This window comes from Erythrolamprus reginae, chromosome 8, assembly GCF_031021105.1.
Source record: "Erythrolamprus reginae isolate rEryReg1 chromosome 8, rEryReg1.hap1, whole genome shotgun sequence".
Classification (NCBI taxonomy): domain Eukaryota; kingdom Metazoa; phylum Chordata; class Lepidosauria; order Squamata; family Dipsadidae; genus Erythrolamprus; species Erythrolamprus reginae.
Window position 1 is genome coordinate 7,740,765 of NC_091957.1, and position 23,651 is coordinate 7,764,415.

At 42.2% G+C, this 23,651-nt stretch overlaps 1 protein-coding gene across 1 annotated transcript in view; it reads left to right on the plus strand.

Moving 5' to 3' along the window:
* The window catches only part of PAPPA (pappalysin 1), a 157,816-nt gene that overhangs the window by 21,090 nt on the left and 113,075 nt on the right, over window positions 1–23,651 (plus strand). The window contains 1 exon segment of the mRNA XM_070759604.1: window positions 9,307–10,378. Coding sequence (XP_070615705.1) covers window positions 9,307–10,378 — 1,072 coding nt within the window.

Consider the following 23,651-nt stretch of genomic DNA (forward strand, 5'->3'; position numbering starts at 1 on the left):
TATCTAAGAAATAATAGAAAAGAAGGTATAGTAATAGAACATACCAATGAAAGAATAGAAGAAGAGATATAGGAATTGAAGAAAGGTAGAGGAGATATAGGAGAGCAATAGGACAGGGGACGGAAGGCACTCTAGTGCACTTGTACTCGCCCCTTACTGACCTCTTAGGAATCTGGATAGGTCAACCGTAGATAATCTAAGGGTAAAGTGTTGGGGGTTTGGGGATGACACTATGGAGTCTGGTAATGAGTTCCACGCTTTGATAACTCGGTTACTGACGTCATATTTTTTACAGTCAAGTTTGGAGCGGTTAATATTAAATTTAAATCTGTTGTGTGCACTTGTGTTGTTGTGGTTGAAGCTGAAGTAGTCGCCGACAGGCAGGACGTTGCAGCATATGATCTTGTGGGCAATACTTAGATCTTGTTTAAGGCGTCTTAGTTCTAAACTTTCTAGGCTGAATCAATCAATAAGAATAGAACTGGAATGGACCTTGTAGGTCACCTAGTCCAACCCCCTGCACAAACAGGAGACCCTACGTCATTTCTGACAGATGGTAGTCCAGTCTCTTCTTGAAAGCCTCCAGTGGTGATGCTCCCACATCTTCTGAAGGCAACTTCTGTTCCATCGGTTGATTGCTCTTGCTGTCAGAAAAATTCCTCCATATTGAACCTCTCCTTGATCAGTTTCCATCCATTGCTCCTTGCCTGGCCTTTGGGTGCTTTGAAGAATAGCTTGACCCCCTCCGCTCTGTGGCAATCCCTCAAAATATTATTTTACTGAAAGAGTAGTAGATGGTTGGAACAAACTTCCAGCAGACGTGATCGGTAAATCCACAGTAACTGAATTTAAACGTGCCTGGAATAAACAAAGATCCATCCTATGATAAAAATACAGGAAATAATATAAGGGCAGACTAGATGGACCATGAGGTCTTTTTCTTCCGTCAATCTTCTATGTTTCTATGTTTCTATGGAGAAGTGTTTCCCAACCTTGGCAACTTGAAGATATTTGGACTTCAACTCCCAGAATTCCCCAGCCAGCAGTTGCCAAGGTTGGGAAACACTGCTATGGAAAATAGCTTGACTCCCTCTTCTTTGTGGCAACCCCTGGGATATTGCAACACTGCTATCCTCTCTCCCCTGGACCTTCTCTTCACTAGGCTAGCCAGGCCCAGTTCCTGCAACCGTTCTTCATATGTTTTAACCTCCAGGCCCTTAATCATCTTGACTATCTAATATTCATTCGTTGTAAAAAAAGGAACTGAATTGCGCAACCCAATCAATGGGCCGTTCATTCATAATAAATGCAACAGATCGGCTTCCACATTTCGTTGCCGAGAGCCATAAACATATTTTTAGTACAGGCCTAAACTGCAACTATAATTAAACAAAGACAAAGCTATGAAGAATAAGTTGGAATTACTTTATAATAAGGAAATAAACATGTTGATCGTAGTTTAAAAGGTTATATATCGTATAAAGCATACCCTGATTTTGGTGGTGGGGTGCACAGATCACTGAGCACTGTGTTAGGTGTATGTTTAATATTTATTAATATTGTTTAATAATATATATATGCCACATGTTTTTGCTGAATTTTTAAAATTAAGGGAGACTAGGATAGTGCTATTTCGGCCTTGTTCTGGCCTCATCAGCTAGCCATACCCTTACTGGGATTTGATCCTGGGGCTTCTGCCTTGTAAGGCAGAGAATTAACCTCTAGGCCACCAGATCTGATCCCTTCGGCGTTATATCTTTTTTCTGTTGGATCACCCTGGTATATTGAAGGAACGTCACAGCTCCTTTTTGCCTCTAGGCCCAACCCAGGGCCATTTCAAGGCAGTTAATATATTCATAGCCAAACTATGTTCTGTATGTGTCACATGTTTTTGCTGGATATTTAAAATTAAGGGAGACTATGATAGCGCTATTTCGGCCTTGTTCTGGCCTCATCAGCTAGCCATACCCTTACTGGGATTTGATCCTGGGCCTTCTAGGCCACCAGATCTGATCCCTTCAGCTATGTATGTATGTATGTATGTATGTATGTATGTATGTATGTATGTATGTATGTATGTATATTTGCTAATAATGAAAAGGAAGGGAGGCTACTATAGATCTATATACTCAACAAAAAAGTCACACACACATACACACATGTTTTCATAGATTTTCATAGGTACAGATATTAAGGTCTTGGTATATTTGGGTTTTTTCCCATGTAGGTTTCAGAGATTCCTGGTGACAAGGAACCTCGTCGAAACGTCCCCAGGAATCTATGAAACTTACAGGGGAAGAAACCCAAATATACCAAGACCTTCATACACACACACACACAGAGACACACATACCCACTGCTGGGAAAAAATAAAGGGAACACTTAAACAATACAATATACTGGTAACTCCAAGTAAATCAAACTTCTGTGAAATCAAACCGTCCACTTAGGAAGCAACACTGATTGACCATCAATTCCACATGTTGTCAGCACGTTCACCTTTGTACAGAACAAAGTATTCAAGGAGAGTATTTCATTCATTCAGATCTAGGGTGCGTTATTTGACTGTTCCCTTTATTTATTTATTTTTGAGCAGATGGCATCGGACCAGAATATCTCCGGGACCGCCTTCTGCCGCACGAATCCCAGCGACTGGTTAGGTCCCACAGAGTTGGCCTTCTCTGGGTCCCGTCGACTAAGCAATGTCGTTTGGCGGGACCCAGGAGAAGAGCCTTCTCTGTGGCGGCCCCGACCCTCTGGAACCAGCTCCCCCCAGATATCAGAGTTGCCCCCACCCTCCTTGCCTTTCGCAAGCTCCTTAAAACCCACCTCTGTCGTCAGGCATGGGGGAATTAAAATTTCAATTCCCCCTAAGGCTTATAGAATTTATACATGGTATTCTTGTATGTATGAGTGGTTCTTTAAATTGGGGTTTTTTAGATTATTTTTAATATTAGATTTGTTTACATTGTCTTTTTATTGTTGTTAGCCTCCCCGAGTCTTCGGAGAGGGGCGGCATACAAATCAAATCAAATCAAATCAATCAATCTATATATATATGGACATAGGCCAGGGGTTCTCAACCCTTTGTTTCAGACAACCGGTGATCCAACGTTTTCTTAAAAACTTCCAGGGTTGGAGCATTCACAACTTCTGGAGGCAAGCTGTTCCACGGATTCATTGTTCTAACTGTCAGGAAATTTCTCCTTAGTTGTAAGTTGCTTCTCTCCTGATTTGTTTGTTTGGTATGACGCCAAAGACCAATCTCAACATACAATTACTGCCCTTGACCCACTAGAAGCCCATCAAGAAAACACACCAAACAGGGTGTTGTGGTTAGCTCTGGCCCAGCTCCTGCCCCAAGGACTGTGGATGTGGGGGAGACATCCACATGCTGCAGGCCTGTTTTGCCCCCGGTGGAATCTGATGATGAAGGCTCCTCTGACCAAGAAGACATGAGTGACAGGGAGGAGGAGAGTGGGGCAGACAGCTCAGAAGGAGATCAATTATCTAGCTCCTCCTTGGATTCAGAACAAGAGTTAATGATGCAATCACGCATGCGGAGAGCGATGCATAGGCAGCAACAACTGAGAGATTATTATCAAAGAAAATGAGGCCACCTGTGGTTGGGTGGGGCTGTGGTCATTAGTGAGGCTGCTTTAAAGAGCAGCCTGTGGGTTTGGCCATTGTGGAGGATTATCTGATCGTTGTGTTTCGTGACTGCTTTACTGACTTAGACTTTTTGCGTGCTGATTTTTCCCCGCTTTGAAACTAAACCAGGGCAAAGTGTGTTTCACTTTGTGAAAGAAGGACTGTGAATTAAGGGACTTGTACAAATTACCAGTTTGTTTGGAGACGAGGGCTCTTTGCTATACCAAAAGAGGGCTCGGTTTCAGTTAATTTTCATTATAAAGAACATTGTTTTGAATTTTCAAACGTGTGTGTGTGTGTGTCTGAAATTTGTATCTGTGAATTTTTGGGAGGATTCTACCAGAGAGCCCGACAGAACACAGGGAAAGCAAACACGTTGAGCGCTGATGAATAAACTCCACCCTTCAGAGGTGAAACTCCATCACCTACGAGACCCCAAAGGATGCTTTTGGGTGGGTTCTGCGCAGCATCCTACAACGTTTCCCGAGCCCCCAATCTCTGCTTTCCATTATCCTGGAGTTTGGAAGGAAAGGAGGGACCGAAAGGCGAGAGAGAGACCTGGCGTTTAGAGCGGAAAGAAAACAGTGTGAGATTTACAACTGTTACTGGGGGAAACCGAGCCAGCCTGCGTGGGGGGGCGGGGTGGGGGGAGAGACCCCTTTGTCAGCCAGGGAGGCGAGAGACCTTTGAGTGATGCTGCGGACGATTATTTCAAATTGGGTGTGTTTGCGCGCTCCGCCAGTGGGAGAGACAAGCCTCTGGAGGATTCTCGCTGGCTTGGCTGTTTGGTCTAGCCTGCAACTCCTTGTATTCCCACCAGCCTTGTTAAGAAATCAGGTTGTGTACACGTTTCCCTGGCGTTTCTGGCTTCACGGCCGAGGTTTTTGGTTTCCCACCGCAGGGAGGGCCTCCCCTGGCTTCGGCATGAAAAGGGGATCGAATTGGGCTTGCTCGCGTGTTTTCAATTGTGGGATGGAGAGGTGGTCCCATCTCCTGGCTCGCAAACAGACCCCCCCCCTCCTCCTCCAAGTTGAAAAGGGAAAGAGGCAGGTTTGGGGAATTTTGGAGCCCCTCGTATATTTCCTTGCTGGCTTGGAAAGCAGGGGGTCCTGCAAGATTTGAGGTTTTTCTGCTGCTTATAGGAATCTCTTTGACAGATAACGTGGCTCCCTACCTACAGAAGCATCTCTCTCTCTTGCAGAAATCTGGTCTCTTTCTGATTGCCACCCATGTGGAAAATGAGGTTTATAAGTATTGTGAAGGATATTTCGTTTAAAAAATGCTTCTACACTTAACCCAGTTGGGAATATAGGCCTTCTTTCTTTCTTTCTTTCTTTCTTTCTTTCTTTCTTTCTTTCTTTCTTTCTGTCTGTCTGTCTTTCCTTCCTTCCTTCCTTCCTTCCTTTCTTCCTTCCTTTCTTCCGTTCCTTCCTTCCTTCCTTTCCCTTCCTTCCTTCCTTCCTTCCTTCCTTCCTTCCTGTCTGTCTTTCTTTCTTTCCTTCCTTCCTTCCTTCCTTCCTTTCCTTCCTTCCTTCCCTCCTTCCTTTCCTTCCTTCCTTCCTTCCTTCCTTCCTTCCTTCCTTTCCTTCATTTACCTTCCCTTCCTCCCTCCCTCCCTTCCTTCCTTTCTTCCTTTCCTTCCTTCCTTCCTTCCTTCCTTCCTTTCTTTCTTTCTTAACATAGAAACACAGAAGATTGACGGAAGAAAAAGACCTCCTGGTCCATCTAGTCCACATTTGGAATACTGTGTTCAGTTTTGGAGGCCTCACCTACAAAAAGATATTGATCAAATTGAACAGGTCCAAAGATGGGCTACTAAAATGGTGGAAGGTCTTAAGCATAAAACTTATCAGGAAAGACGTCATGAACTCCATCTGTATAGTCTGGAGGACAGAAGGGAAAGTGGGGACATGATCAAAATATTTAAATATGTCAAAGGGTTAAATAAGGTTTAGGAGGGAAGTGTTTTTAATAGGAAGGGGAACACAAGAACAAGGGGGCAAACCTGAGGTTAGTTGGGGAAAACATCAGAAGGAACATGAGAAAATATTATTTTACTGAAAGAGTAGTAGATGCTTGGAACAAACTTCAAGCAGATGTGGTTGGTAAATCCACAGTAAGTGAATTTAAACATGCCTGGGATAAACATAGATCCATCCTAACATAAAATACAGGAAATAGTGTAAGGGCAGACCATATGGACCATGAGGTCTTTTTCTGCTACCAGTCTTCTATGTTTCTATGTTGTCGGGGTTGAGTCTGAGCCTATTAACAATTTCTTGCAGGTTCCCTCTGGAAGAAAGAGATAGAAGAGTTTTGAGCTCAGCGAAGGAAAGTTTTCTCCGCTCTTTGGGGTTTTTTCTAACTCTACCCACCAGCCCAAGAAATCTCTGCTGACTTTTGGCAACGCTTTGGGTCAATCATCCCCAACTTTATTCCGTCGCATGCACCATGGAAATAGTTAACCCAAATCTGTCTCTTTTAATTATTTCCCACTGCCCAAAAGAAAGCTCCAGATAGGTTCTTGTAGAATTGTTGCTCTTTCAAGCGTTCTGTGGCAAATTTGATACGAAGTGATTAAAGCATGCAAAGGAGAAAGAACCTTTTTTCCCTCCCCGTCCATGGGCCTTTTGACTGCAAGCTTTGATTGTTGACCGAAATTCCCCTTTCATAACTTAAGACCTGTCACCTTGGGTTGGATTATCCCAGCCATCAAAGCCGTGACATGTTCCAGAAGTTACTCAGGGGGAAATTAGCTCTCCTTGGGTTTTTTCCCCCCCTGAAGAACATTGGCTGGTGGCCTATCTCCACCCAGACCTCTCTTCCTGGAAATTTTGATATAAACAGGGTCCTGTCCCCCTCCGTCTTCGTAACCGCCACTCATGTTTCCATCACCCTTTCCGCCTCCTCATTTGTGAAAGGCAAACAGGGGGCAGTTCTGCTTGCTTGGGTGCCACCTCTGAGCTGTTCATTGGCTTGAGTTCATAAGTTGTAACGCCTTCAGTTGACTATTGCTTCTTAAAATCATTCGCTACATGAGCCCTGTTTCCTCCAAAATAAGACATCCCGTGATAATAAGCCCAATTGGGCTTTTGAGTGCCATGGCAATAAGAGTTTTCAAGGTTCATAAAAATATAAGGCAGCATCTTATTTTCAGGGAAACATGGTAGGTAGGTAAGCGGGAAGGTAAGTAGGAACGTAGGTAGGTAGGCAGGCAGAGAGACAGACATGATAGATGGTTAGGTAGGTACCACAGATAGGTGGGTAGGTGGATGGATGGATGGATGGAGAGAGGGAGAGAGGGAGGGATGGATAGGGTAGGGTAGGATGGCATGGAATGGAGTGGAATTTATTTATTTATTTGTTTGTTTGTTTGTTTATTTATTATTTATTTATTTAGATTTAGATAGATGGAATGGAATGGAATGGAATAGGATAGGATAGGATAGAATAACATTGGAATGAAGAATAGAATAGAATAGAATAGAATAGGAGACAAGGAAACTTTCACTGCTAAGCAGTTTACAGAATCAGCATATTGCCCCCAACAATCTGGGTCCTCATTTTAACCACCTTGGAAGGATGGAAGGCCGAGTCAGCTGGTTATATTTTATAATCATTATGACCCGTTCACTGGTCATGTGCCATTTTGCCAACACCGCAACCCTGTTTAGAAAGACACAAGGAAAGGGAAAAAAAGGAATGGAAGCTGTTGTTAAAACAGCCAGAGGAGCGTTATTGTAATAAGCTGTATCTTGGCTTCATTTCAACGCCGTTTGAGTCTTAGTGGGTTTGTGGCAAAGTCAACCGTAAGTATGGAATACCACAGCTAAGTGTTTCCTCCACAAACAAAAACACAGCTCCCTATTATTAGAAAGCTAGCCCTTTCACTTTTTTTTTAGTTGCACAGGTCTCTAAAAATACACACAAAAAAAGGGGGGGATATAAATTGGACCCATCCACTGTCTGTTTCCTTGTATCAGCAATTTAGGATGTAAGATGTGAAGGTAGGTCTTTCCTGATCTGGCTCAGGCAGAATGTAGGAGCTGAGCAGTGAAGGGCTGCAAAGGTTTTACTACCACACTGTGGGTGTGGCTTGTTTTGTGGGTGTGGCTTGCTGACCAGATGGGAGTGGCTTGACAATCACGTGACCGGATGGTGGTGGCTTAAAGGTCATGTGACTGGCTTAAAGGTGGCCAATTTGATGTCACTCACATGAAGGGTTAGGGTTAGCGTGCCCCGCCTCTCCTCGCCTCAAAGATAAAATTTCCATATCTATTTACTATTAATGATAAACATCCAAAATATACTATTTAGTTCTATGTATATATGTACATATGTGTACATACATATTACACACAGGCGCACAAAAATATACATTATCTACTATATAAACTGTGTATGTATGTACACACCCACCCGCACGTTTATCCATTTTTAAATCAATCATATATTCTTAATATGTAAGATAATTTATTTCAGGTATATTTTCATGAAATTTTTGTGCTTCTAAAAAAAGAGAAAAAGATATAAGTCTCATTTTGTCTTCTGGCATATCCACCAATTGATTTCAAACAAATACCTCCCCCCCAAAAAAATTAATCACTATTAGCTTAATTTACTGTGATACAGTAGTTACTCTTTCTCATGCCTTTTTATTTTAAGCCAGATTTGGTTATTCATATTTTGTTAATTTTAAATTTATCATTCTTTTTTCCCTCCATCCATTTTAACATAACCAAATGCCAAATAAAAAACCTTTTACTCATTTGTATAGTTTTCTATAAGCTACTACAGGTATTATACTTCTCATATCAGTCCTCATTATTTTATCGACCTTCTTCCAAATCATTTAGTTCTTTAAGTCCTTTTGAGAGATTCCCTAACCAGTTCCCAGGAATTCTTTCCGGAAAAACGTTCAAAACCTGTTCATAGCTTATTAACGCAGCGTTCGATAATGTGAGATGAAACATCCTCTACCTTTCATGCACAAATAAGTAGCTTATATTCCTCCCTTCTCTCGGGCGCGGATTTGTACCTACGAGTTCTAGGAATTTTGCCATTTTGGAGGAAGGTTCTGAGAATTTCGCTAATGAATTGTTTGATATAATGAGGATTTGGTTGAATAAATCAAGGGGCATGTAAGGGAGTTCTCGTGATGCTGATATTAGACAACTTTCTGCTGGATGCTGGAATGATGGATGGGCTCAAGTAAGCACTGAGAAAGAATAGAGTAGAATAGAATAGAATAGAATAGTTTTATTTGGCAAGTATGATTGCACACACAAGGAATTTGTCTTTGGTGCATATGTTCTCAGTGTACATAAAATAAAAAGATACATTTGTCAAGAATCATAATGTACAATACTTAATGATTGTCATAGGGATCAAATAAGTAATGAGGAAACAATCCATATTAATAAAAATGTTAGGATACAAGCCCCCTTGTCCTTGTGTTCATTTTCCTATTAAAAACACTTCCCTCCTAAAACTTATATAACCCTTTAACATATTTAAATGTTTCGATCATATCCCCCCTTTCCCTTCTGTCCTCCAGACTACACAGATTGAGTTCATGAAGTTTTATGTGATGTGATACTCACTCATATTCACTCTCTTTTCCTTTCTTTTCTTTTTGTGTTGGGCGACACGTAGGACTATACGACAAATGTTCTTACACCACCTTGGACCGAGGATGGGTTTTGGGAATCAACAACATCAGTGACCAAGGTAATCGGGATCCTCGCTATTTTTTCTCACTGAAGACCGACCGTGCCCGGAAGGCCACCACCATCACCGATCATCATAGCTACCTTCTGAATCAGTGGGTCCACCTCGCCGTCACTTACGATGGGCGTTTGATGAAGATGTACGTCAACGGTGCCCAAGTGGCGGCCAGCAGAGAACAGGTGGGGAGTATCTTCAGCCCTTTGACTTTGAAATGTAAGATCCTTATGCTGGGTGGCAATGCCCTAAACCAAAATTTTCGAGGATACGTAGAACATTTTAGTCTTTGGAGGACAGTCCGTTCGCAGAAGGAGATACTGATGGACATGACTCTGGTGGCTCACGAAGTAGGTGTCCCTCTACCTCAGCTAGTGTTTCAAGAGACTTTACTGAATGTGAAAAGCAACTGGTCCCCCATGAAGGACACCCCACATCTTCCGCTGACCGAGTTCACCTCCCACTCTGGCTACCTGTTGGACACCAGCCTGGAGCCTCCTCTTTGTGGCCAAACGGTTTGCGACAATGTGGAGGTTATCGCCAGCTACAACCGGATCCCAACCTTCCGTCACAGGAAGGTGGTGCGCTACCGCGTGGTGAACCTTTACGACGACCATCACCGCAACCCGACCATTAGCCAGCAACAGATAGAGTACCAGCACCGGCAACTGAACGATGCCTTCGGGCCCTACAACATCTCGTGGGAAATAGAGGTGCTGGAGATCAATGATTCCTCCCTTCGCAACCGCCTGATCCTGGCCAACTGCGACATCAGCAAGATCGGCGACGACAGCTGTGATCCGGAGTGCAACCATACGTTGACCGGCTTCGACGGAGGGGATTGCCGCCACATGCGCCACTTCTACTACAACAAGAAGAAACAGAACGGCGTCTGTGACATGGATTGCAACTTCGAGAAGTACAACTTTGACGGTGGGGATTGCTGCAACCCGGAGATCACGGATGTCACCAAAACCTGCTTTGATCCCAGTTCTCTTCACAGGTAAGCACCTGCAAATCATATGTGTATTCCATCTGCGCATGTCCTACAGGTGGTTCTGGAGTTGCAACCGTCCATGTAGTGCATGTTTGAAATTAAAGCAGCACTGAATTTATTTCTTTATTTATTAATCAGATTTAAATAGCATATAAATCCAATAAATAAATAATAATAACTATGAATGATACTTAAGTACCACCTCTGATGCTTGTCACTCCATAAAAATGGGATTATCTATACCTACATCTATCTATCTATCTATCTATCTATCTATCTATCTATCTATCCATCCATCCATCCATCCATCCATCCATCTTTCTATCTATATCTATTAATCTTATGTATTTATCTATCTAGCTATCATCTATCTACCCACCTACCTTCCTTCCTTCCTACCTACCTATCTATCTATATCTATTAATCTTATCTATCTATCTATCTATCTATCTATCTACCTACCTACCTACCTACCTACCTATCTATCTATCTATTTTAATCTTATCTATCTATCTATCAATCTATCTATCATCTATCTATCTATCTATCTATCTATCTTTCTACCCACCTTCCTACCTTCCTTCCTACCTACTTACCTACCTACTTATCTATATCTATTAATCTTATCTATCTACCTACCTACCTACCTACCTGTCTGTCTGTCTGTATATATATATGATGAATTACATGCCACCAAGTCATTTTCAATTCTTGGTGACCACACGTATAAATGTTCTGAAAACAGCTTGGCTTTTAACCAAGGCTCACTTAGCTTCTCATTTCACCTGCTCCTCCTACCTCATTCTGTCTTAGTAATATTATCTCTGCGGAGACTGGAACAGTAGTGTACCCCAGAGGGGAGAGAAGCATTCTCAGTTCTTTTTGTGAGTATTTTATGCCAGCAATAAACTCAAAGCAGAACCGATAAAGCCGGGGGAACATGAAAAAGCAGATGAATGTGTACCTTTCTGGAATGACCATCTGAGAATCGTATCAAGAACGAGATGTATCCAGAGACATGAATTCAGACCGGTTGCCTAGTTTTAAAAGCATTTGCTGCCCCATTAACTTGGTTTTGATGGATGGCACATCGTTCTTAAACCATATGGAATCCGTCTTAGCAGTAACTATTATTTGGACCCCGGTGTGACTTGGTGGCGATTCAAGAAAGCTTTGGCACAGCCTGTAAAGAAGCCATAAAAATTAGGAGCTGACGAAGCCTTTTGAGGCTTTTGATAGATGGCAAGATGAAACACTCCAATTATTCCTTGGATTTCTGGGGAAGAGAACGGGGGACAAACATTTCCTTGCTCTAGGTATGAGTTTTAAGAATTTCCAAAATCTTTAGTGAGGGAGGGAAGGAGGGAAGGGGGGAGAAGAGAGAGAGAGAGAAAGTGAGAGACAGGGAGAGGGAAGGAGAAAGTGGAAGGGGGAGGGAGAGAGAGGGACACAGAGAGAAAGAGAGAGAGAAAATGAGAGACAAGGAGAGGGAGAGAGGGAGGGAGAGAGGGAGAAAGTGAGAGATAAAGAAAGTGAGAGAGAAGGAGAGGGAGAAGGAGAGAGGGAGAGAAAGGGATGGGAGAGAGTGGGAGAGAAGGAGAAGGAGAGGGAGAAAGGGAGAAACAGGGGGAGAGAGAAAGAGAAAGAGGGAAAGTGAGAGAGAAGGAGAGATAGAGGGAGGGAGAGAGGGAGGGACAGAGAGAGGGAAGGACAGAGATGGGTAGAGAAAGGGAGGGGGAGAAAGAGAAAGAGAGAAAGTGAGAGAGAAGGAGAGGGAGAAGGAGAAAGAGGGAGAGATGGGGAGGGAGAGAGCAAGAGGGACTTAGGGCTTGGAAAACATTCTTTGCAGAGAGTAACAATAAAAGAGCTTGCAAACCAGTAAGAGTTGAGAACATTGTTAGCACCTGGTTAGGGCTGGAAAGAAGCATTTGGAGCAAGTGAGACCAATGGGGAAAAAAATCTGCAAAGACTTAGGGCTTGGAAAACATTCTTCACAGAGAGTAACAATAAAAGAGCCTGCAAGGTAAGAGCTGGGAAGAACTTTAGCAGCTAGTTAGGGCTGGAAAAAAAATATATTCAGAGTACAGTGGCACCTCTACTTAAGAACTTTTCTAGATAAGAACTGGGTGTTCAAGATTTCTTTTCCTCTACTTAAGAACCATTTTCTACTTAAGAACTCGAGCCTGGAAAAATTTCCTAGGAAATTTGAGAGCGGCACGAAGGCCTGGCCCATTTCCTGCCATTCCCTCTTTAATCCCGGCCATCTCAGGCTTTTCTGGGCTGCCAGAGGAGCCTTTCGGTGGCGCTTAAGGAGGATTTGGCAGCCCAGAGCGAACGGAGGAAGGCACGTTCTCCTCCTTGCCGCCTCAGTCCCTCTTTTTTTTTAAGCCTTAAAGTTTTGAATTTTTTTGATTCCCGTGACCTCACCTTCTTCCTTCGGCAGCGACTCTCCTCCTCCTCCTCTTCCTCCTCCTCCTCCTCCCACCCAAATTCCGAGCTTTTAATTATTTCCTAATGGGTTTGCATGCCGCACGAATCCCAGCGACCGATTAGGTCCCACAGAGTTGGCCTTCTCCGGGTCCTGTCGACTAAACAATGTCGTCTGGCGGGACCCAGGGGAAGAGCCTTCTCTGTGGCAGCCCCAACCCTCTGGAATCAGCTCCCCACTGAGATTAAAATTGCCCCCCACACTCCTTGCCTTTCGTAAACTCCTTAAAACCCACCTCTGCCGTCAGGCATGGGGAAACTGAAATAACTTCCCCAGGCCTACATTGTTTATGTATGGTGTGTTGTGTGCATGTTTTTAAATTATGGGTTTTTTGTTTAAATTATTAGATTTGTATTACATATTGTTTTGCTACTATTGTTGTGAGCCGCGCCCCGAGTCTACGGAGAGGGGCGGCATACAAATTTAATAAATAATAAAAATTATTATTATTATTATTATTATTATTATTATTATTATTATTATTATTTGCTTTTTCATTGATTCATATGGGAAAAATTGCTTCTACTCAAGAACATTTCCACTTAATAATTAATAATAATAATAATAATAATAATAATAATAATAATAATAATAAATTATTAGATTTGTATGCCGCCCCTCTCCGAAGACTCGGGGCGGCTCACAACAACGATAAAAACAATATTATACTGGCACAAATCTAATATTAAAAAAACCCTAAAAACCCTATCATAATTAAAAACCAAACAGCACATACATACCAAACATAAATTATAATAAGCCTGGGGGAAAGGTGTCTCAAATCCCCCATGCCTGGCGGTATAGGTGGGTCTTAAGTAGTTTACGGAAGACAAGGAGGGTGGGAGCAGTTCTAATCTCCGGGGGGAGTTGATTCCAGAGGGCCAGGGCCGCCACAGAGAAGGCTCTTCCCCTGGGGCCCGCCAGATGACATTGTTTAATCGACGGGACCTGGAGAAGGCCAACTCTGTGGGACCTTATCGGCCGCTGGGATTTCTGCGGTAGCAGGCGGTTCCGGAGGTATTCTGGTCCAATGCCATGTAGGGCTTTAAAGGTTATGACCAACACTTTGAATTGTGACCGGAAACTGATCGGCAGCCAATGCAGGCCACGGAGTGTTGTCACAGAACGAACTAAGTTCTTAAGTAGAGGTACCCCTGTAAAGGACGCACCCAAATTATCAGCCTCTTTTAGGGAGGACAAAGGTGTGTCTTATACTCTGAAAAGTACGGTAAATAAGTTTCACCATTGATCCTGACCCATAAGCCCCATAGACTGAGGTTTCCCCCCCAGCTGACCCTCCCAGACATAGCTCGTTCGGAAAAGCCTCCCACTCCGTTTGGCGATTGTGTTTTGATGGCGTCATTTCGTCCGGCTTCCGAGACTGGAAAACCTCCAAATGTTGGTGCCTTCAGGGCACTCATGATCCTTTTTTTTTTAAACTAAAGAACGAGAGAATGACTTTCTTTTGCTCTTGATCAAAACTTCTGTGTTTTTTTTAATAGCCACCCAAGGAAGACTATTTATAGAAGGGGTTTGTCGAAATATAGAACAGCCCGATGAAAAAGAAAAGAGACCTGCTTAGTCCGTGCCAGGAAAATATTTCTCCCTCTTGAAACGAGACCAAAAGATGTAGTAACATTAACTACACGAGAGGGAAAAAGGGTGGTGTTTTGATTCTTAGAGGCTGATAGGAAAAAAAATAAAAATGTCCTGCCCTTTTTTCCCGCCAGTGGATGTTAGCAGCTTGTTCTTGCCCTGATCTGTGAGTCAGCTCCTTCTGTTCCTTCAAATAGAATAAAGGGGAAAGAGCGACAATGAACGATTCATGATTAAAACCCTCCATGGAATCAGTCTTGAGCTGAAATTGATGCCAAGATCACCCGGCCAATTCCCTCCTCCCCGTCTCGCCGACCGAGTCCTTGAGAGAAAACAAATTCTGCTTTTCTGCCTTATTAACAGATTAACCAAAGGTTGGAAGGGGCCTTTTAGGTCATCTAGTCCAACCCCCCAAGCAGGAGACCCTACACTGTTTCTGACAGTCTCTTCTTGAAAGCTTCCAGTGATGAAGCTCCTGCAACTTCTGAAGGCAACTTTTGATCTATTGTTTGATGGTTGTCACTGCCAGGAAATTCCTCCTTATTTCCAGGTTGAATCTCTCCTTGAACAAACTCAAACTCAACCCAGACAAGACGGAGTGGCTGTGGGTATTGCCTCCCAAGGACAATTCCATCTGTCCGTCCATTACCCTGGGGGGGGAACTATTGACCCCCTCAGAGCGGGTGTGCAACTTGGGCGTCCTCCTCGATCCACAGCTGACATTGCAAAATCATCTTTCGGCTGTGGCGAGGAGGGCGTTTGCCCAGGTTCGCCTGGTGCACCAGTTGCGGCCCTATTTGGACAGGGAGTCATTGCTCACAGTCACTCATGCCCTTATCACCTCGAGGTTCGATTACTGCAATGCTCTCTACATGGGGCTACCTTTGAAAAGTGTTCGGAAACTCCAGATCGTGCAGAACGCAGCCGCGAGAGCCATCGTGGGGCTTCCCAGATTCGCCCACGTATCTACAACACTCCGTGGCCTGCATTGGCTGCCAATCAGTTTCCGGTCACAATTCAAAGTGTTGGTTATGACCTATAAAGCCCTTCATGGCATCGAACCAGATTATCTCTGGGACCGCCTTCTGCCGCATAAATCCCAGCGACCGGTTAGGTCCCACAGAGTTGGCCTTCTCCGGGTCCCGTCGACTAAGCAATGTCGTTCGGTGGGACCCAGGAGAAATGCCCCCTCTGTGGCGGCCCCGGCCCTCTGGAACCAGCTCCTCCCAGATATCAGAGTTGCCCCCACCCTCCTTGCCTTTTGCAAGCTCCTTAAAACCCACCTCTGTCGTCAGGCATGGGGGAATTGAAATTTCCCTTCCCCCTAGGCTTATAGAATTTATACATGGTATGCTTGTATGTATGAGTGGTTCTTTAAATTGGGTTTTTTAGATTGTTTTTAATATTAGATTTGTTTACATTGTCTTTTTATATTGTTGTTAGCCGTCCTGAGTCTTCGGAGAGGGGTGGCATACAAATCTAATAAATAAACAAATAAATAATTTTTCCTTGTCTGGCCTTCAGGTGCCTTGGGAAATAGCCTGACCCCCTCCTCTCTGTGGCAGACCCTCAAATATTGGAAGACTGCTATCATGTCTCTCCTGGTCCTTCTCTTCACTAGACTAGCTATGCCTGGTTCCTGCAAATATTCATCCTCTGTTTGAGCCTCCAGTCCCTTAATCATCTTCGTTGCTCTTCTCTGCACTCTTTCTAGAGTCTCAACATCCTTTTTACATTGTGGCAACCAAAACTGAATGCAGTATTCCAAGTGTGGCCTTACCAAGGCATTATATAGTGGCATTAACACTTCACGTGATCTTGATTCTATCCCTCTGCTGATGCAGCCTAGAACTGTGTTGGCTTTTTTGGCAGCTGCTGCACACGGCTGGCTCCTATTTAAATGGTTGTCCACCAGGACTCCAAGATCCCTCTCATAGTTACTACCATTGAACAAAGTACCCCACCAAGAGACAGGGAGTGCAGCACTGCAGGCTACTTCAGCTAACTGCCAGCTGTAGTTCAGCGGTTCAAATCTCACTACCGGCCTCAAGGTTGACTCAGCCTCCCATCTTTCCGAGGTGGGTAAATGAGGACCCAGATTATTGGGGGACAAGAGGCTGATTCTGTAAACCGCTTAGAGAGGGCTGTCAAAGCACTATGAAGCGGTATATAAGTCTAAATGTTATTACTACTGCTATTGCTATTTTCTTCACTAGGCTAGCCATGCCCGGTCCTTGCAACCATTCATTGTATGAGGTATGAAGGAAGGAAGGAACAAAAGAATGATGAAGGAATTAAGGAATTAAGGAAAGAAGGAAGGAAGGAAGGAAAGAAGAAAGGAAGGAAGGAAGGAAGGAAGGAAGGGAAAAAGGGTGGGAGATTGGGTGAGAGGAAGGAAAAGAAAGGAAAAAGACAAAGAGAGAGAGGGAGGGAGGGAGGAAGGAAGGAAGGAAGGAAAGGGTGGCAGATTGGGTGAGAGGAAGGAAAAGAAAGGAGGAAGACAAAGGGAGGGAGGGAGGGAGGGAGGAAGGAAGGGGAAAAAGGGTGGGAGATTGGGTGAGAGGAAGGAAAAGAAAGGAGGAAGACAAAGGGAGGTAGGAAGGAAGGAAGGAAGGGGAAAAAGGGTGGGAGATTGGGTGAGAGGAAGGAAAAGAAAGGAGGAAGACAAAGGGAGGGAGGGAGGGAGGAAGGAAGGAAGGAAGGAAGGAAGGAAGGGGGAAAAGGGTGGGAGATTGGGTGAGAGGAAGGAAAAGAAAGGAGGAAGACAAAGGGAGGAAGGAAGGAAGGAAGGAAGGAATGAGAGAAAGAAGCCCACTTGCCCTTACAGAAGTCTGCACCAAAGAAATGTTCCAATGATAGTGGAGAACATCTTTGATCATCTTCCAGAGCTGTTCTCATGGCTTTGAAATATAATTTTGGCAGTTTCTGACTTTTGGCTTCTTTGGTTCCCTTGGCTGCGGCTGATGTGGTTGACATTCTGTCCTCCATTATTGCAAGTAACCTTGAGAAGAATAGAGGACAGCTCACAGATCACACTGGGTGGGTGGGTGGGTGGGGAGGACAAGTGAGGACACCAACACACCACCAGCTGTGCTGCTGTCGGAAACCAGCAATTAAGAAGTGGCCCCTGCGGATTCGGACCATCTTACCTGCAAAAGGGATGTGGACCTAACAATGTTTTGTAAAAACACCACCACCAAACACTCAGTTAGGTTCAAGCAAAGCTTCATGTAAGCTCAGTAAGATTAGAACTCAGGACTCAAGGCCCAGGGTTCTATCAGCCATAAGAGCCCGGGTGGCAAAGTGGTTAGAGTTCAGCACTGCAGTTCAGCAGTTCAAATCTCACCACCAGCTCAAAGTTAACTCAGCCTCCCATCCTTCCAAGGTGGGTAAAATGAGGACCTATATTGTAGGGGGAGGGAAGAGGCTGTAAATTACTTAAGGACTGTCAAGCACTGTATATAGGAACAATTGCTATTTCTTCCTTCTTTCCCTCCCTTATCTACCTACCTACCTGTCTGTCTGTCTATCCACCCATCCATCCATCCATCCATCCATCTATCCGTCTATCCGTCTATCCGTCTATCCGTCTATCCGTCTATCCGTCTATCCGTCTATCCATCTATCCATCTATCCATCTATCTATCATTCTACCTACCTACCTACCTACCTACCTACCTATATATTGTATATTTTCTTCCTCCCTCCCTCCCTTCCTTCCTTTCTTCCTTGCTATGGTGGCATAGTTGTTAGAATGCTGTATTGCAAGCTGACTCTGTAAACTGCTTAGAGAAGCTTCCATCCATGGTATGCAGTGGTTAGAATGCAGTATTGCCAGCTGATTCTGATTCTGTTCGATCCTCAAGGTTGACTCAGCATTCCGTCCTTCCGAGGTGGGTCAAATGAGGACCCAGATTGTTGGGGGTAAGACGCAGATTCTGTAAAACTGCTTAGAGAGGGCTGTAAAAGCCCTAGGAAGCAGTATATAAGTCAACATGCTATTGCTATTTCCCAAGTGGCCAACTACTTGTTTTCTCACCAACCATCTTACGTTGCCAATGCTACTGGTTCTCTGAACCGCTGGCGGCCACCGTTACCAGTACACCCAAACTGGGCTGAACCAGTAGCATTTCCTGATCTAATACTATTAACCAATGCCAACCCACCTCTTTTGAGGACAGCTAATTCTTTTTAATGCTTACAGAGACTCCCTTTTGTCTTTGCCACAAGCCTACAGAGAGGACACTCAAGAATATTTATTCCACCAGACTTGAAATATTGCAATTAAACAATTTTTAACTACGTCGCCTCCAATCTGATCTAACTGTAGTTCATAAAACCATATACCAAAATGTCCTTCATGTTAAGGACTATGTCACCTTCAACCGCAGCAATGCACGAGCACATAATAGATTCAAACTCAATGTAAACCGCTATAAACTCGACTGTAGTTGATACAACTTCAGCAACAGAGTGATCAATGCCTGGAATGCATTACCCGACTCTGTGGTTTCTTCCCCAAAGAAGACCAATAAGAGCACACAGAGTTGGGCTCCTCCAGGTCCCGTCGATTAAGCAATGCAGGTTGGTGGGACCGCGGGGGAGGGCCTTCTCTGTGGCTGCCCTGGCTCTCTGCAACCAACTCCCCCCCCCGATGTCCGTACACCCTACTGACCTTCCATAAGGCCACAAAAACCTCATCTCTCATGGCCAAATTGTATGAATGGTGTGATTATGACTGGTTTTTCTTAAAATAATAAATGGTTTTTTTATTATGGGGCTTTATAGTTTTAGATATTAAATCTAAATTTAATATTCAATTTTAGATATTCAATTCAAGTTCTGTATCTACACTGCTCAAAAAAATAAAGGCAACACTTAAGAAGCAGAACATAACTCCAAATCAATCAAACTTCTGAGAAATCAAACTGTCCACTTACGAAGCAACACAGATTTATTAATTAATTAATTTATTAATTTATTAATTTAGTCCAATACATAATACACATTGAAAAGAATAGATATTTAGTAATATAACTAAAGAGACAAATAGAAGAAAAGATATAAAAGTATAGGTGAACATATTTGAAAGGAAAAAAAGATAAATGAGATAAGGAGAGACAATTGGACAGGGGACGGAAGGCACACTGGTGCACTTATGCACGCCCCTTACTGACCTCTAAGGAACCTGGAGAGGTCAATTGTGATTGACAGTCAATTTCACCTGCTGTTGTGCAAATGGAATAGTTGTGCAAATGACATATTCAATGAGAATATTTCATTCTTTCAGATCTAGGATGTGTTCTCTGAGTTATTATTATTTTTTGAGCAGTATATTTGTATTTTTGTTATTATTGTAAGCCGCTCTGAGTCTTTTGGGATTGGGAGGTAGAGAAGTCAAATGAACAAATGAATGAATGAATGAATGAATGAATGAATGAATGAATGAATGAAATCTTCCACCTTAGATTGAATTGAACTTCTCCCGGTTTCTAAGAGATTTGTAAGGGGCGTGCATAAGTGCACCACTGTGCCTACCTTCCCTGCCCTACTGTCGTATTATCCTCTTTTATCATTACTTTGTACTCTTGTTATGTTTATACAAACTACTATCCTTTACATGTTTGACAAATAAAATAAAATAAAATAAACAGGAGCGTGCGTAGCCGAGCTGCAATCTTCAGAAGGACAGCTACTGTTCCTTCTTCCTTTCCTGGAAAGAAAACACCCTCTTCCTTCTTGGTTCTGTGCCTAGGGAGGTAGCTTTCATGATTCAGCGAAAGGAGGGGCCGGGGACTGCCAAGCCCAAAGCTATTTCCAATTTGATGACTTCATTCAGCAGGTTGGGGAGAGGGGAGTGAGGAAGGCTGGTGTGCTAGCAAGGAAAAAATGTGTGTGTCTGTGGGCAATCCTGGTATTGTGAAACATAGAGACATGGAAGATCGACGGTAGAAAAAGACCTCCTGGTCCATCTAGTTTGCCCTTTATACCATTTCCTGTATTTTTATCTTAGGATGGATCTATGTTTATCCCAGGCATGTTTACATTCCGTGACTGTGGATTTACCAACCACATCTGCTGGAAGTTTGTTCCAAACATCTACTGCTCTTTCAGTCAAATAATATTTTCTCACGTGGCTTCTGATCTTTCCCCCATCTAACCTCAGATTGTGCTCTCTTGTTCTTGTGTTCACTTTCCTATTAGAAACATTTCCCTCCTTATTTAACCCGTTAACATATTTAAATGTTTCGATCGTGTCCCTCCCTTTCCTTGCTGTCCTCCAGACTCTACAGATTGAGTTCATGAAGTCTTTCTTGATAGGTTTGATGCTTAAGACCTTCCACCATTTTTGTAGCCCGTCTCTGGACCTGCTCAATTTTATCAATCTCTTTTTGTAGGTGAGGTCCCCAGAAATGGACACAGTACTCCAAATGTGGTCTCACCAGTGCTCTATTCAGCGGGATCACAATCTCCCTCTTCCTGCTTGTTATACCTCTAGCTATGCAGCCAAGCATTCTATTCACTTCCCCTACTGCCTGACCACACTGTTCACCCATTTGGAGACTGTCAGAAATCACCACCCCTAAATCCTTCTCTTCTGTCCCTTTTTCATCTGTGTAATCTCCTTGTTCTTTATTTTCTAAGTAGAGGTACCACTGTATGTCTTTTTTTAATAAAGATTATTTTTATTAAAAAAGAAATAGAGTTTGACACCCTCACCTTAACCCCTTGCTTAAATTCAAGTATCTGTGAAATCTATTGGCTAAGGCTGTTCCTTCTATAGTTGATAGTTATGATAAAGTTTATCTATTCTGTTATCCATGATAACCTTGCTTGCTCTGTAATATAATCTGAGTTTAGGAAAAGTTTGCCCTTCTCTCTTTTAAATATGAGATTAACTGAGAAAACTTAACTTAAACTGAGGATAATTTTTTTTTCTCAATGTATGCAAAATTTATTATTTGTTCTTTGTTAATCCTGCAATTTTTTAAACTGGCATTTGAATTAGACCAACCACATTTATTTTAGATTTTTTTTAAAATTGTCATCCCAAATTCTAGCCAGAAAAGTTTTAATTTTCTCTGACTGTACAGTCTCTTTTTCTTTGACAAATTTACTTCCTCAGAAGTTAAGTTCTTCATTATCATATTTGTTTTGCATCTGGAAAAGCAACCACAATCTTTGATTATTGTTATCACCTGTTAAAAATTTGGTTCTAAAACACAAAATTCCCCAGGTGAATCTGTAAATGCCTGTATTCTTTCTCCCTAAGAATAACAGAAGAATTGTGTATATATATGTATAATACAGTATAGGATATGGATATGGAAAATACAATAGGAGATTAAACAACTATATACATAGACTTAGATAAATGTTAATGTAGGCTAAAGGAAACCAAATAGTATTGTAACATGAAATTAGATATAGAAACATTCTGAACAAACTATAAAAGAGAGTAATCATTCTTGGTATTTGTTTTGATGTATTTTTTTGCTGTATTTCATGTGTTGTTTTATCTTGTATGTCTTTTTTAATGAAAAAAAACTAAATAAATACTATATATATATATACTGTGTATGTATGTATGTATGTATGTATGTATGTATGTATGTATGTATGTATAGAGAAATAGAGCTTGACACCCTTGCCATAAATCCTTGTTTAAACTCAAGTATCTGTGAATTCCATTGGCTAAGGCTGTTCCTTCTATAGTTGATTGTTATGGGAAAGTTTATCCATATCCATTGTGTTATCCAAGATAAACTTGCTTGTTGTGTAATATAATCTGAGTTTAGGAAAAGTTTGTCCAACCCTCTTTTTAAGTCATTCGTTTTTTTAAACTGAGGAATATGCAATTTTTTTCAATCTGGCATTTGAATTAAACCCTTGCTTAAACTCTTTTTATGTTATTCATTTTTTTAAAAAAAAAATCTGAATTTAACTGGGAAAGCTTAACTTAAACAAAGGGATATATAGATATAGATACCCTAACCAGAACAAGGCAGAAATAGTGCTATCCTAGTCTCCCTTAATTTTAAAAATTCAGCAAAAACATGTCATACATTCATATACATACACACACACACACACACACACACACACACACACACACATATATATATATATATATATACGTCACATGTTTTTTTGCTGAATTTGAAAATTAAGGGAGACTAGGATAGATCTATTTCGGCCTTATTTTGGCCTCATCAGCTAGCCATACTCACTGGGACTTGAACCTGCAACCTTTGCCTTGTAAGGCAGAGAATTATCCTCTGGGCTACAGTATCCAATCCCTTCAGCTCTGCACCAGGGAAGGGTTACATATTTTTGTGTCGAGAGACAAATAATATATATGTTCTCTCAATGTATGTAAAATTTATTACTTGTTCTTTGTTAATCCTGCATTTAAAAAAAACCCCGACATTTGAATTAGACTAACCATGTTTATTTTGGATTGTTTTTGATTGTTATCCCAAATTCCAACCAGGAACGTTTTAACTTCCTCTGCCTTTCAAGAACTTGATTTCTTTCTTTCCCTAACTTGTTGCAATTCTTTTTGAAATGTGTTTTTATTGCCTTCTGTCAAATCAACAACCCAAATCCATTTCACTGGATCTCTTGTTATTTCACAGGCAGTCTCTCTCTCTTTTTTTTTTTTTGACAAAAGTTTCTTCCTCAGAAGTTAAGTTCCTCCTTATCATCTTTGTTTTGCAGCTGGACAAGCTTATTGTTATCACCTGTTGTCTAGAGCCTTTGTGGTTTCTTCCCGGCATTTAATCTTGTGTTCCTCTCTCCTTGAATCTTGATCCCGATTATCTGGTTAACTTTTCAGATCTTGCTGGCCAAGAGCAGAGCGATTGCAAATCGTAATGGTTAGATGTTAGATATACCCAGCGGTGGGCTACGAACCGGAACGCTAAATTGCGCTCACCGCCGTGGCTCATAAGTTCTTCCGGGGCCAGTGCGATATTATTATTATTATTATTATTATTATTATTATTATTATTATTATTATTATTATTATTATTTAGATTTGTATGCCACCCCTCTCCGAACACTCGAGGCGGCTAACAACAATATAAAAAGACAATGTAAACAAATCTAATATTAAAAATAATCTAAAAAACCCCAATTTAAAGAACCACTCATACATGCAAGCATACCATGTATAAATTCTATAAGCCTAGG